The sequence below is a fragment of the Notamacropus eugenii genome, chromosome 2, assembly GCF_028372415.1.
Source record: "Notamacropus eugenii isolate mMacEug1 chromosome 2, mMacEug1.pri_v2, whole genome shotgun sequence".
Classification (NCBI taxonomy): domain Eukaryota; kingdom Metazoa; phylum Chordata; class Mammalia; order Diprotodontia; family Macropodidae; genus Notamacropus; species Notamacropus eugenii.
This window is the reverse complement of record NC_092873.1, coordinates 244,381,303-244,396,615: the sequence shown is the minus strand read 5'-3', so window position 1 is coordinate 244,396,615 and position 15,313 is coordinate 244,381,303. Positions and strand designations below refer to the sequence as shown.

The 15,313-nt window shown below is 33.7% G+C and overlaps 1 protein-coding gene across 6 annotated transcripts in view; it reads left to right on the top strand.

The window, feature by feature from the left end:
* Window positions 1–15,313, top strand: part of SYNE1 (spectrin repeat containing nuclear envelope protein 1) — a 537,113-nt gene that overhangs the window by 405,186 nt on the left and 116,614 nt on the right. For all 6 annotated transcript variants that reach the window (XM_072643728.1, XM_072643724.1, XM_072643725.1 and 3 more), the window contains 6 exons: window positions 277–432; window positions 976–1,185; window positions 8,594–8,695; window positions 10,617–10,736; window positions 12,444–12,644; window positions 15,135–15,308. In XM_072643728.1, coding sequence (XP_072499829.1) covers window positions 277–432; window positions 976–1,185; window positions 8,594–8,695; window positions 10,617–10,736; window positions 12,444–12,644; window positions 15,135–15,308 — 963 coding nt within the window. The remainder of the gene's footprint in view (window positions 1–276; window positions 433–975; window positions 1,186–8,593; window positions 8,696–10,616; window positions 10,737–12,443; window positions 12,645–15,134; window positions 15,309–15,313) is intronic.

The following is a 15,313-nucleotide window of genomic DNA, read 5'->3' as shown; positions in this document are numbered from 1 at the left end:
GCTTAGCAGCCAGCCAATAAAGATCACTAAAGTGAACATTAACAGGTCAGTATAGTTACATTCTGGACTCTTCTTGTGAATATCACAACCCCCAACCCCTTCACATACAAGAAACAAAATTCAGAAAAATAGTATTTAATACTTTGTAGTTCTTGCAAAAAATTGTATCTAATTGGACTATTTACCAAAAATACATTCCTTTCTTTTTTTCAGGTCCAGTATCACTTAAATGTATTGGAAGACTGACCTTTTCTTCTTTTGAATTTCTTTTCCCAGAGTGGAAGGACAGGGAAGCAACATTTTCAGTTGGAACAGAAATTATACGACGGAGTTTCAGCTACCTCCACTTGGCTAGATGATGTGGAAGAGCATTTATTTGTTGCCACTGCTCTTTTACCAGAAGAAACAGAAACATGTCTCTATAACCAGGAAGTAAGTTTGATAACATGCCTCCGTAATTGCATGCCATTAAAAAATTAGATTCTACTTAATTTATCTTAGATATAAGCAGAAGATGCTTTAAAAAAGAAAGCAGAAAATTAAGGATTTGTTCAAAAGTAGATGATGAAGAAAATTAATTAAGAACATAAACTTCGTAGAAACCTTTATATGCTGAATTGAATTCTTGTTCTAGCAGAAGAGAAAAGAATATTGAAGGACTATGGAAATGTATATCACAAACCCACATGAGGAATAAAAATCAAAAATAAATTACTGAATTTCTAAATGGTATTTTATATTTTTCAATACTTAACAGAAGGCATTGCCAGTAGGTAAAATTTACTGAGAAAATTAGTGAACTCCAATATGTCTTAAGGTCGTTGAAGTCAAGTGAAAAAAAATAAAAGTAACTTGAATTAGTTGTTTGAGTAACAACAGTAGTTCGTTGCCTTTTCAATGAGATGATAAAAGTTGATAATGAACATGTTAACATATCTAGTTTCTTAAATATGATTTCCTTTTTTATGAATCCAGACTCTTGCCAAAGATATTAAAGAGATGTCTGAGGAAATGGATAAGAACAAGAACTTGTTTTCCCAAGCATTTCCTGAAAACGGTGATAACCGAGATGTTATTGAAGATACTTTGGGCTGTCTTTTGGGGAGGCTATCCTTGTTAGATTCTGTCGTAAATCAGCGATGTCATCAGATGAAAGAAAGGCTGCAGCAAATACTAAATTTCCAGGTAGGGTCAGTCTTAAATTTTATTCTACAAAGTTATTTGTCGTTCCATGGTCCTATTTCATCATCACTAAACAAGCTATTTAATTGAAAGATATTACTTAATGTGTAATACAAAGCCAAAATCATTACTGATAATTAGTAATTTAGAAATATAACCAAGTGATTAACTTGTAGAATTAGAAAATTTGAAATGCCATGGTCCTTGATACAGGAAAATCACGATAGCTAGAATTGCTTGAGAACTTAGAACATTAAATAAATTGTATTGGAACTCAGGTCATTTTCTCATATAAGTGCTGACTATCATAGACTTAAAATGCATTACTATATTATGCAGAAAAATATTTTAATTTAGAGACCTAAATATCCTTTAAAGGAGCTAGTCACATAATCCCTTTACCTCTATTTGAAAATTTATTGCATTTTTTAAAAGTACAGAAATTAAGGCTTGTTATTTTTTTTTTTACTTTGAGTTGAGATTTCCAATGTATACCAAATAAACTTTCTTGGACACTTTCCATAACTGGGTAAATGGAGGGATTGAGGCTTTTATAATGGCTGATGATAAAATTTGAGCTTTAGTTTTCAGTGAAAATTAAGCCACCTTTTTACAAATAAAATTCACCTTCTTACAATATTTAAGTGTTTCATAGGAGGATGTTTTCATATAGATGGAAGTACTTTATAATAGATATAATTTAGATAGTATTATTGGAAGTAGGCTTGATAGAGTTTGAATTATAATTGTGATCAATGTCAGTACACACTTGGAACATGTTATTTTCTGGATAATAAAAAAGAGAGATAAGTAAATAGTTATTGGCTTCACTTAAACTTAAGTACCTTGCTTCCTAAAGTCTAAGAAAAACCAATATTTTATATTGTTATATTACCCTGAGAAATTTGGTTGGAACATATGAAAAGCGAATAGTGAAATTATTTGCAAATGTATAGTCTGATTCTTCATATAGTTAGAGCATTTTAAAGAATTAATGAAATTTAAGATACTGCTGAAAATGTGAAGATTGTGAAAATATTGGGAAATACTTAACAACCTCATCTTTAGTGAAAGTAAAATGTACTTTATGTAACCTCCATAATTGTTGTGTAGCATTATGACAATGTACTTTTGTACTTTTGCATGTGTGATAAGGCCTCCCAGAGCACCTCTGTATAGGAATCTTTTTCTGAAAAGGGAAGTGTACTTGGGGCATTCTAAGATTAAAGATGAATGAACTTGCCATAAATTCAATTAGTACAACAGAATGACCCTGTCCAGTTATGAGATGTCTAGAGAAAAGGCTCTTAGACTATATAGAAAATGTACTATATGAGCATGTTTTCGTTGACTCCGTTATTTCTGAAACATGTAGTTTTCATGATATAATACCAAGGATGGAGGCTAAGTGATAGCCCTGTGATAAATGACTGGTGATGGTGAGGATTAGAGAAAGGTGTCCAATCTGTATAACAAAGGGATGTCGTTAACTCAGTAGTGGGGACCTAAGGTCAGGAGTGGCTAAGAATACAGGCTCTGAGGAATAGAAAGCAAATAATTATTTTGAAAGTAGATTTTCCGGCTCTCATAAAGTTTTAGCTGTGTAAAGTATCGTTTGGCAATTGTATCATGTATATACATATATAAATTAAAATAGGATATGAGGATAAAATTAAGAATATAAAATAATAAGCTTGATCAATATGACACAGAAATCTGTCTACTTCATTTAATTTTTTAAAATTAGGAACCTAACAAATTCCATAAGGTTAAAACTACAGTAAGACTTTTGGGACACTCTGTACGTAATGGAACCAGAAAGGAGTATTTTGTAATTGAAATGGCAAATCTCTATTTTTTAAGTTTTTTTCTTAATTATATGTAAAAAGTTTTAAAAGATTTTTGAAATTTTGAGTTCCAAATTCTCTCTCTTCTTCCACTCCTTTCTCTCATCCTTGAGAAGGGAAGCAGTTTGATAGAGATAAAAACATGTGAAGTCATGCAAAACATATTCCCATATTAGCCACGTTGCAAAATAAAACATAGGACCCCTCGGGAAAAAAAGACAGAAAGTTTTTAAAAAACATATGTTTTAATCTACATTCATACTCCATCACTTCTTTCTCTGGAAGTGGATAGCATTTTTCATCATAAGTTCCTCGGAATTGTCTTGAATCATTTTATTTCTCAGAATAGCTAAGTCGTTCACAGTAGATAATTATATAATATTGCTGTTTCTGTGTACAATGTTCCCTTGGTTCTGCTTACTTCACTTTGCATCAATTCATGAAAGGCTCACAGGTTTTTCCGAAACCATGCCACTATCTCTTTCTCATAACACTCATATACCACAACTTGTTCAGTCATATACCCGGTGGAGGAGCATCCCCTCAATTTATAATTTGTGGATCTCTATTATGTACATCTTACTTTTCATTTAACGCATATATAATAAAGTCAATATATAACTTACAAGGATATCCTGCTTGCAGATGATTCTCTCTATTCTCTTTCATGATTTATTTTGAAATGCTTCAAGACCCCCTTCTTTTTTTGCAAGTCTAGACCTAGTGCCCTTCTTCTTCCCATCTCCACTCTGCCAAATTAAAAAAAGAAAAATAACCTGTATAACAATTATAAAATAAATTCCTACATCGGCCATGTCCAAAAATATATATTTTATTCTGCATCTTGAGCCTATCACCTCTCTCTCTGGAGGTGGGTCACTTGTTTCATCGCCTCCAAATGTAGTTGATCATTGTTACATTGATTAACGTCTCATAACAACATCTTATGTGCAATAGACTGTAACTGGAGTCTAGTGTGCTAGTCAAGGAGGAGGTTGAATAACACTGTATTTGTTAAATGCTAAAGGTCAATCTCGTTTTGGGACTCCTACACCATATATTTTTCTGTGTGAAAGCAAGCATCCTGACATACACAGGAGGGCCTGCTATCCGAGGTTCTTTGATCTGCTTTTCTAAAAGGAAAGGCAACCTTTGAGAGGTCAACAATCACTTTAATTAAGCACTTATGTCATTCACTTAGTTCAGAGGAAAAAGTCAGCACCCTGAACTTCAGAGAAAATACAAAGAAATATTAAACAGATAGGAGTTCCAGCTCCCTGACTGTAAGCAATGCATACATCACATATCAATAGACAGATCCAATTGTCTGACCATTACATACATACGTAGTTACCAGAGAGAGAGAGAAGCTCCAACATCTGGGTTTTCAAAGCTGGGGGGAAGAGGGGGAGCTCCTTAGTGTCTGTCCAGAGTCTTGTCTGGTGAAACAAACACTTCCAGTGAGTAAGCCCCCAAACAAAACCTCACCTCAGAGTATATATATATACATTTTTCAGAGTCAGAAGGCATCACAACCCTTGAGAACCAGTGCCTCATTAACAGAAGGTGTGGGCCTTCCTACAAATCTCCCCTAATCAAACTCCCTTTAATGAGCAGGGCCATTAATGAATGAGGAAGGTCTTTAAATCTCATTAGCATTACACTGTGGTACCTTTTTCTTTTTAGGTAATTGATATATCTCGTAATAAAAGAACCCTAATAATTATTATTCATTATATTTTATGAGACTAAAGGGATAACATGCATTTTGATTTTTAAAAAGAGATTTTTGCTTTCAATGTTGCTGGTATTTTTTTTATTTTTGAGGGGTTTTTTGCCAAATTATTTCCTATTTAGAAACATATTTTAGGTAATCAGTTACACAGTGGCCAACTCACGCACAAAAACTATGGCATTTCAAAATACTTTATTCTCATTTAATTGGAGAAAATAGTTACAATATGAATATGATTTAAAGGTCAAGCCACAAGCATTTTTATTCTCTTTAAGTACCAAATACCTGCTATGCTGGCAGAACTCAATGTCTATGGGAATGATATGTCTTCATTTTTCATTTCCCCACTAAGTATTTATAGCCACAATAAGTCTTACTTTTTCTAGACCAATAATGAATACAATTAATTCTTGGAAAATGCAGATAGGCAATAGAGATGATGGATGGACTGAATATATAGACATGCATTATCTATGTTCAAACAGTTACCTGTGAGTTATACTTAATTATAATCAATTGATATTTTAACATTATCTGCTCCTTTAATTCACCCAAAGTAAATTTCCTGGTAATGCTATTCAATAGTTTCAATTATTTGAAAATGAAAACAAAAATTACAAGTGCTTATTAATAGATGAGTTAGCACATTAATTTTAAAAGTTGAAACTATCTTCAAATTTGTTTCCCAATGCAGCATAAAATTATATTCATGATCTTTTTCATATGCTATTTATCCTTTCTTTCCCACTCTCCACTACATAAATATCCATTGACTGGTGGTGGGGAGGTGGGAACTTATACAAATGTCGTAAGAAATAAAATAAGACATATACAACTGAAATGTTTTTTTGGAGTACCTTAAAGAGATAAAACAATCAAGGCCTAATCATCATATGAATTAGTTCCTTCATGTATTTTTTTTTTATGTTAAAGAGACAGCCACAACTAGTTCTACCAGATCTCAAATTGTATTATAAAGCAGTAATCATCAAAACCACTTGATACTGGCTTAGAAACAGAGGGGTAGACCAGTGGAATAGGTTAGGTACTCAAGACACAGTAGTCAATGAATATAGCAGTCTACTGTTTGATAAGCTGAAGGGCCCCAGCTTCTGGGATAAGAACTCACTATCTGACAAAAATTGCTGGGAAAACTGGACTACAGTGTGGAGGAAACTGGGCATAAATGAACGCCTGACCCAATACACAAGAATAAAGTCCAAATGGATACATGATCTAAGTATAATGATTGATACTATAAACAAATTAGAGGAGCAAGGAATAGTATATTTGTCAGAGTTATGGAGATTGGAGAAATTTTTGACCAAACAAGAGACAGAGAACATTATGAAGTGCAAAATGGATAATTTTGATTACATTAAATAGAAAAGTTTTTACACAAAAAACGCAATACAATCAAGATTAGGAGAGAAGCAGAAAACTGGAAAAGAATTTTTGTAACCAGTGTCTGTGATAAAGGCCTCATTTCTAAAATGTATAGAGAACTGTGGCAGAGTTGGAACATCAGTTCATTGTTGATGGAGCTGTGAGCTGATCCAACCATTCTGGAGATCAATTTGGAACTATGCCCAAAGGGCTACAAAAATGTGCATACCCTTTGACCCTGCAATATTGCTTCTAGGAATGTATCCCAAAGAGATCATAAAAAATGGGAAAGGGTCCCATATGTACAAAAATATTTGTAGAGCCCTCTTTGTGGTGGCCAAAAACTGGAAATCAAGGGGATACCCATCAATTGGGGAATAGCTGAATAAATTGTGGTGTATGGAATACTATTGTGCTATAAGAAATGATGAATGGGAAGACTTCAGAGAGGCCTGGAAAGACATATATGAACTGATGCTGATGGAAAGGAGCAGAACCAGGAGAATTTTGTGCATAGCAACAACCACAGCGTGCAAGGAATTTTTCTGGTAGACTTAGTCCTCCATAGCAATGCAAGGACTTAAAAAATTACCAGTGGACTCAAGGCAAAACACCTTCCACATCCAGAGAAAGAATTGTGGAATTGGATCGCAGAATGAAGCAGACAATTTTCTTTTGTATTATGTTTTGTTTTGTTTTATGGTTTCTCCCATTCATTTTAATTCTTCTATGCAACATGATTAAGGTGAAAATATATTTAATAGGAAAAAAAATGAAGAGGCAGCCACAGAGTAGTAGAATAATAGTTAACTTCAGAACTAGGAAAATCTGAGCTCAAGTCCCATCTATGACACAAACTGACTCTGTGACTCTGAGCAAGTCACTTAACTTCTCATCGGTAGGAAGAGTTTCTTCATCTAGGAAATCCATATTACAAAAAAAAGAAAAAGAAAAAAAATCACAGATCCAGTCTCTTTAATACAAAACTGATTTCTCTGATATCCAGTATACTTGTTGGATAATTCTTCTAGACATCATGGAGATTCAGGCAAGGCAATCCAATTAGCCTAAACTGAATAAAATTATGAAGGCAAATTTGCTACTACTAAATACCTACATACTTCATTCCCCAAGCAAATATAATGACTGTTTATCATCTTCTACTAATGCTTTCCTCTGTAAAGTAGAGGATTGATTTTATTTTGGATCTATTTAGATATTCAAATGAATATGTGGAAAGATGAAATAGTTCATATTCAAAGATTCGGCTAATAACGTTGTTGTAATCTATGGATTTACTCATTCTTGACAATTTTCATATATTTAGGAGGTATCTGTCATTCTCTTTGTAGATACAATCTATCTTTTGCCTAGTTAAAATAGTTATTCCTATCTGTACCCTGGGCAATTTATCATGCTCTCTCTTCGTTTTCCCCTCACATTCAGCACTCTTGTTTTTACTCTTCCTTTCATCTCCATGAGCTGTTCTTTTTTCTCACTTGTAAGAGTGGCCAATATAGTGGATCCTTGGAAGTTTGATTTGTTGTTCCCTGTGTTTAAAGCTCACCTTCACTTGACTATAGCATTGGGTGACATTTATCCATATTCTCTGCATTCACCAGAGAGAGATTATGATAGACATGACATGGATTTCTACTAATTCTACTAATTTCTACTAATACTACTATTATGGTATTATTTTATTCACTAAGAAATAAATATATATATATATATATACATATTTGTGTTTCAAATAAAATTTAGGATGTTAAAACTGATTTAGTTTTTTAATTCATAATTCTTCCTTTGAAAAGATACTTTAGGATGAATGTCCTAATGGTCAATTTCTCTATGGGAACACCAAGACCATCATGGATGAAATTCACTGTTTTGGGCAATAAAATTAGGTTGGGGGAATAAATACAAGACTCAACCAAGTCATTGTCCCTTCATAAATCCCTACAGTCACCTTAAATACTTCTTTCCCCTAAATTTATGAAAAATATTGTGTATATACCTATCTATATTAGTAAAACCAACAAATAAAATGTAATTATTAAGTAGTGTGCTACTATTCTAGGAATCCAGTTTCATGTGTTTTTGAGGAGCAGTATTATAATCCATTCTTCAGTAAAAATTTTTTAATGGACCGAACTAATGGATTTTTCTTACAATCTAATAAATGATATTTATTCAGACATAATGAAAAGCTTTAACTAACTGTTTTACCTTTAAGTTATACATTATTTGGGCTTGTGTGCATTAAAGTTTCAAGTGCTTGTCAAATTCCATATAACCAAAAATAATAGTACAGAGATCCTGAGACGTATATGTGCCTCATTTTACTCCAGAGGTCGAATGGCTGCTACCATTAATCTGTGAGTAGTTGGTTATATGGGTTTCCAAGATGACCTGCCTTTCACTCTTACTTTTTTCCCCTCAGAATGATCTCAAACTGCTTTTGACATCACTAGCAGATAACAAATACATCATTCTGCAACAACTGGCCAGTGTGGTGGAGAAGCCTGCAGCAGAACAAATAGAGGTATTTATAGTTGCCTGTTTCTGAAAATAGAGGGCAAATGTAAAAAATAAAGTAGAGTTTCTGGAGCATGTCAGCTCAAATAATCATCAGAAGATCAACATATGGTCTGTAGAAGAGAGGAAATGGATCTTTTTTTTAGCTTTAAATCTAGATGCAGCATGTTCACTTCCAAGAATGAATAATCCTTATTTAAGCCAGGGCAAAGAATTAGTTTCCATTTTCCATGAGGTTATTGGAATACACTAGAGTTTTATAATATTTTGAAGACTATTATGGGCACTGCTATCTTCTTTTCCTAGAATTGAAGAAAATGGTTGTATTCAGGCAAAACCATCTTCTTTTAAAGGCCTGTAACCCTGTGTGCAATCCTTTGTCAGATTGTTTAAACCTTTTTGCCTCATGAATAGTAAATAAATCATAAGTATAAAAAAGACAGTAAAATCTATGTTGGCACCATCAAATGTGGGGAATATAAGAAATAAAAAAAATTCTGATTAGAGCATATTTTTTAGTACCAAAGTATCTAAGAGGAATAGCTGTTTCTACCCCTGGAATATCTATTTAAGCAAAAGAACAGATTCTATCTTCACTCTGTAGTGCCTGATTATCATTAGTGATAAAGAGACTCTACTTTAATCCAACCATTTTATGATTATCTCAGGCACAATAAATGTTCATTCTAACCTCTGTGCTTTTGCTCATGTTCAATCCCTTGCCTAGAATGTCCTCTTCCTGTTGATCTAAATCCTATAAAGTTTTCAAAGCATGATTTGAGTACCACCCTTGCCATAAAGCCTTCTCTATGACTGATTATTTTCTTTGCTAACCTCCTGTAACCCATATGTCCTATAATTAGTTAGCACTTAATTATGTGCCTTTTTGTAATTTGTCTAATTAGAATCAGGATTTGTAGAGCCAGTAGAGACCAAAGATTCCTGACAGCCTAGCCTTTTCATTTTATAGATTAAGGATATGAGACCTAGAGAGATTATATGATTGGTCTCATGACACAGGAGCTAGTGGTAAAGCTGACTCAAACTCAGATCTCCTGACTCTTGACCAAAACTTTTCCTAGTTGACCTTGTGCTTTTGAGGTGTTTCATGTGTATTTTCTTTAAACAGATTTTCAGTACCATGAAGCCATGGGATCACATTTTATATTGTTTCCATAACTACTCACAGTAGAAAACAGAATCACATTATTTTAGAAGTAGAAGGGCTGTGAGAGAGCTAAAAAAAAACCCCTCAAATTGATAGATCATATAGATTATACTGAAAATCCCGAATTTAAATAATTAAAAGTAGATATTGCAGGTAATAAATAACCAAGTCATTGTTCAAATTCAGGTCTTCTGACTCCAGGTCTGGTGACCTTTCTATAGTTAATAAATATTTTAGTTATTTAATAAATACTTACTTTCCTGCATTTGATTGCAGAGAATGTCTTCCCTACTCATGCAGGTGAGAAAATTCTAGTTAAATTTGTATTAGAAAATATACCCTACTTGAAGGCAAAGGCATTTGTGTACTGCCAATCCAAAGAACTAATTGTTCCATAAGTATTTTCTGATCATATAGAAAGTTTTTACCATACGCAATAAGTATTCTCAAAAGAAATATAGGCAAGCTTTCTCTTCATCTGTTATCATCCATACTCTATTTTCAAGAGCTTAATCACATTATTTGTCCTATTTGCATACTATTCCCTAGCTTCTAAATCCTCTGCATCACTGTGGAGGTGGCCAATACCTACACATTGGATGCTGTTTTCTTCTCTTATAATAGTGTATAGTTTTCATGTTTTTTTTTTTTTAAAACAACACCATTTAAAAATAGGAGTGAAGGTTAGAGTGGAAAGAACAATTAAATGTCCATGGAGATTACATGAATGTTACAAAGAAATGTCATTTATTTGATTCAGGCAATGCAGCAGGCTGAAGATGGTCTGAAGGAATTAGATGCAAGTATCACTGATTTAAAGAAACGTGGTGACAAATTGCAGGTTGACCAGCCCTCTGTGCAAGAACTCTCTAAACTCCAGGTAAATGTTCAGTCAATGAGCATTTTATCCACATTTTCTGTTTTGTCCCATTCTTCACGTAGCACTCTAACGTATACTTAACGTCTGTCAAATTAACAAAGCACTGCAATTATTACTATTTCATATGAATAGAAATCAGTTTCTCTATTACCCCCCTGATTTTTTTTGTAATGAAATTTTTGTTACTTAGGTACTAAGTGGTCAACCAAATTTTCTGTAACCTCTTTCAATAACATCTCTTTAGTATTTCTCTTTCCTCCATGATTTTTCAGAGCTATGCTTTTATTTGAAAATAGTTATATAAATCACATGATACAGTTCCCTGGAAAATGTATCACTTATGAACCCAATCTAATACTAAGGGTAAACTTATGTAACTAACTCTCTATCTGTAATTCCTACCCCCAAAAATTGTTTTAGAGAAAAAGGAAAACTCATTCCATGCACTTAATAGTTTTGACAGCTGCAGATATAGCCATCTTTATAAGTTTCAAAATCCTTATAATGTATCTAAAACCTTGCATTAGTCACAAAACCAATACAGCATTCAGAATGGAAGTTATAAAATTTTTACCTGAGTTCCCTGGATCATACCAAGAGGTCTGAAAATTCTAGTCTCCCTTTTCTAGACATGTATTCTTGGTGGGTTACCCAAAACATGACACAGATGTGAAAATTTGAGGCTGCCATAAATTGCTAATGAAATGCCATACTTTATTAAACACAAAGCTGGCATAGCAGTTTCTGTATTACAAAAGTCTGCAAATGGTTGCCAATAAAACCCTGAGTTATCTTTGTATATCTTACTACAACAGTGTTAAAAGGATATATAAACTCAATTAAGATTTGCAAGTCCTTTTAGGGAAATAAATACATCCTTATTAAACAAAAAGAAAGGCCATTTAATTGACTTCATTTCTACACCTAACATTTCAAAATTCCTTATGTGAACTCCAATCTACAGTTTCCTTGATCATTATTCTGGAGTCTTTAAACTTGAGGAAATAAAGCAAACTGACATACTTGTAACTGAGCATGAGCATTAAATTTTATCATAGTGGACATTTTTGGTCTTCCATAAACATCCTTTCAGAAATTCTGTGGTTGGTATATCATCCTCTACTAAAATGAGATCTCAGTGAGATACTTACTCCACTCAGTTAGCAAAATGTTGTCTTAGTGCCTTAAAAATCTCTGTTTTCATTTAACTAATTAAAAATTAGTTTCTTTGAAGCCCTACAAAATGATGTTATAATTGAACCTGTAAGATATTAAGGAAACTACACATACTTTCTCAGAAGAATAGTAATAATTGTCTTTCCTCCCTGTTGCTATAATTCTTCACAGGCCAAATTTCTACCTTTTTGCTCCTTTCCATAGCTTTCCCAAATTCATATAATGCAAACAACATCTACATTCCCCTATCACCTGTCACTTGGCATTGTTGGTAGAGCTGTTATCAGACCTCTTCACAGGCCATACTCAGATTTATTGAAGTGTTGAAATATTAAATTTTTCCTTTTTTGGACATGATTTCCAAGTATTTTTTGATGCATTAAAGGCAAATAATTGCTCCACACAATGCCTCTTCTAGAAATATAGGATACGTGGGGATAAGTAAGCATGATATGGCCATATTGTTTAGATCTTAGCCTGTTCTTTGCCTGTATATCAAAGTAAAATCTGTTGCTTTTTTTATTCTCTTAGGACATGTATGATGAACTAATGATGGTCATTGCCTCCCGACGCAGTGGGTTAAATCAGAATCTAGCCCTCAAGAGTCAGTATGAACGAGCTCTGCAAGACCTAGCTGACCTGCTTGAAACTGGTCAAGAAAAAATGGCAGGAGATCAAAAAATGATTGTATCTTCCAAAGAAGAAGTTCAACAGCTACTTGACAAGCACAAGGTACAAAATAAATAAACACAGAAATGTGTTTCTAACTATCCATTATTACACACTGCCAATTGTATATTAAAATATAGTACTCTCAATCTTTTGAGTTCTTACTTCCTTTATTTTTCTTTTTACTTATATTTTACTATTCAAAGCAACCATTAAGGGTAGATTAATCCCGTTGAAAGAGTAAAGAACAAAGATTTGTTGCAGATTAATTGAAATGGGATTTTGAGAAAGTTCTAAGTTGAAATGCAAAACTTTTTAGTAATTTATCAAAAAGGAAGACCTTACTGGCAATCTCTATTCTCATAATGGAGGATAATCAATGAACAGAATTCTTTAGAGAGAATCTATTCTTGTCTCATATTCTTCTTCCAGAGTCTACTCTGTCTGCTAACACAAATTAATCCTTTTTTTCTCACAAGTTAGCTATAGAAACATATTCCTTCTTGGTTTCTCCAGCCCAAGGACAACAGCTTTCCTATTTGTCCTAGGAGTAAACTCCTTCCTAGACTCAGAGATATCTGAATCTCACTTTCATTACAGCTGCAGATGTGTTGTTAACAGATAAAGATGTTTCTTCCTCTTCTTGCATTGAACTTACAGACATCTTCCTGGGAAAATAAAATCCCTATTTCTCTAAGTGTCCATTCCACATGATCATGTAGAGTCAAAGAGTAAGAGCAGCCAAAAAAAGTGAGAAGATGACAAGATAATAAGGCATTTTAAGTTTACAATGGATTTTGCTCATGAACTTACTTGACCCAGTTAACAAAATATTGTCTTAGTGCCTTAAAAATCTCTCTTTGTTTCTATTTAATATAAAAATGTACTGTGTATGAGGGAGGCAATAAAAATATTCTTACTATTGCCATGTTATGGAGGAAGAAACTGGAGTTTACAGTAGTACCTAGGTTCATGCAGATAATAAGTAAGTATATGAGGAAGCAGTTGGATCTAAGCCTTTCCAGCTTCTCTAGCCAATATTCCATGTGACTTCTCTAGAAAAGCATTCCTTGGGGTCGAGGTGAGAAACCAAGATCATAGCTATTACTATGTCACTAAACAAACTATAGAACAACCTCTTCATTCATTTCCAGATACTTCATGAGAAATGTTCTTGACCTGCATGTAATCAGATACGATCTCTGCTGGTTTCGTGCTAATTATATTTGGTCCATTTGACTAAAATTTGACTAATTAATGTGATTTTGTGTGTGCCAAGTGAAGAGTTAGCAGTTACTGAATTGATAATACCAATGGGGTATTTAATGAACTTTTCTTTGTCTGCAAAATTGCTACTTTAGCTTTGGGATATTGTGTTCAGAAGTTGTTTATAATGGATGACAGCCTAAAAGTAAAATAAATATGACTAAAACCAAGTTGGTAGTATGCCCTACATAGGGGGTCACTTTTTTAAAAAAGGGAAACGTATTTAGCCAAACTGTATTCCCATTGCTTATGGTATTATATAATCTGCTGCATTCAGATGGGAGTGGGGTCAGGGAGGTATAATTTTTCAGATCTCATTTTTTTGGATACTTGCATCTAAATCATTATGATTTACTGAAGTCTTATCATTTTGCCATGAAAGCATCTTTTCACAGAGCTACTTTTTTTCCTCAAGTCTTTGACATTATAATGAAAGATAAGTGCCAATTAAAAAGGATAAAAATGTACAAAGAGACATTTTAACTCAAAGTCTTTCTCACATTTAGGACCATCCATCAGTTAAGTGGGCTGCCTCATAGAACAATAAGTTCCCTGTAACTAGAAGTGTTCAGCTAGAGCCTTGATACTTGGTTTTGTAGGGATGTTGCAGAAGGAATTCCAACAATAGATTGTCTAAATGTTTTAGTGGCCTGCAAACTTAATATGAGTTAATACTATGCTAGGGCAGCAAAGACAACAATTAAATATCTTAGTATTTAAGGGAAAGTTAGAGCTTTCAAAACGGAAATAACTTAGAACGTGTGGAGATGAAATATTCCAAGAAAGAAGTCCATTAGTAGAGACATAGAATGAGCATGTACTTGGTGCAGGTATCCAGGAAACAGTGCATAAATTAGTTTGTTTGGAACAAGCAATTTGTATTAGGGAATAATGGAATGGAACAGAATGGATGAAGAAGGTAGCCTAGATGATGAAGGGACTTTACCATGAGGCTAAAGAATTTGGATTTATATTGTGGAAGACTGTGAACCATTGAAGGTTTCCTTGTAGGAAGTACTCCATAAAAAGTACCTCAGTTCTAAAATATCATTCTGGCAGCATTGTGGAAGGATTTTTGAGGGCATAAGAAGATTGTGGAGGTAATCCAGATTTGGGGTTTGAACTGTGGTGGTGACAGTGAGTTTGGAATATTGTTACAGTGCTCCAACTGAATATTCTTTTATGTTAACCCAATTCTGTCAACACTCTCTTTGGAAGCCAATTTTATTGGAAAAGTAAGATGTGAATAGATTTGTGAGTTCTTTTTCTTTTCCTGAAAAATTCTAGGAGTATTTTCAGGGCCTTGAATCCCATATGATCTTAACTGAAACACTCTCCAGGAAGATAATCAGTTTGGCCATCCCGAAGGAAAACCAGGTCCACATGGAATTGATGGCTCAGGCTTCAACTGTACTAAAGCAGGCTCACAAGAGAGGAGTAGAGCTGGAATACATTCTTGAGGTGAG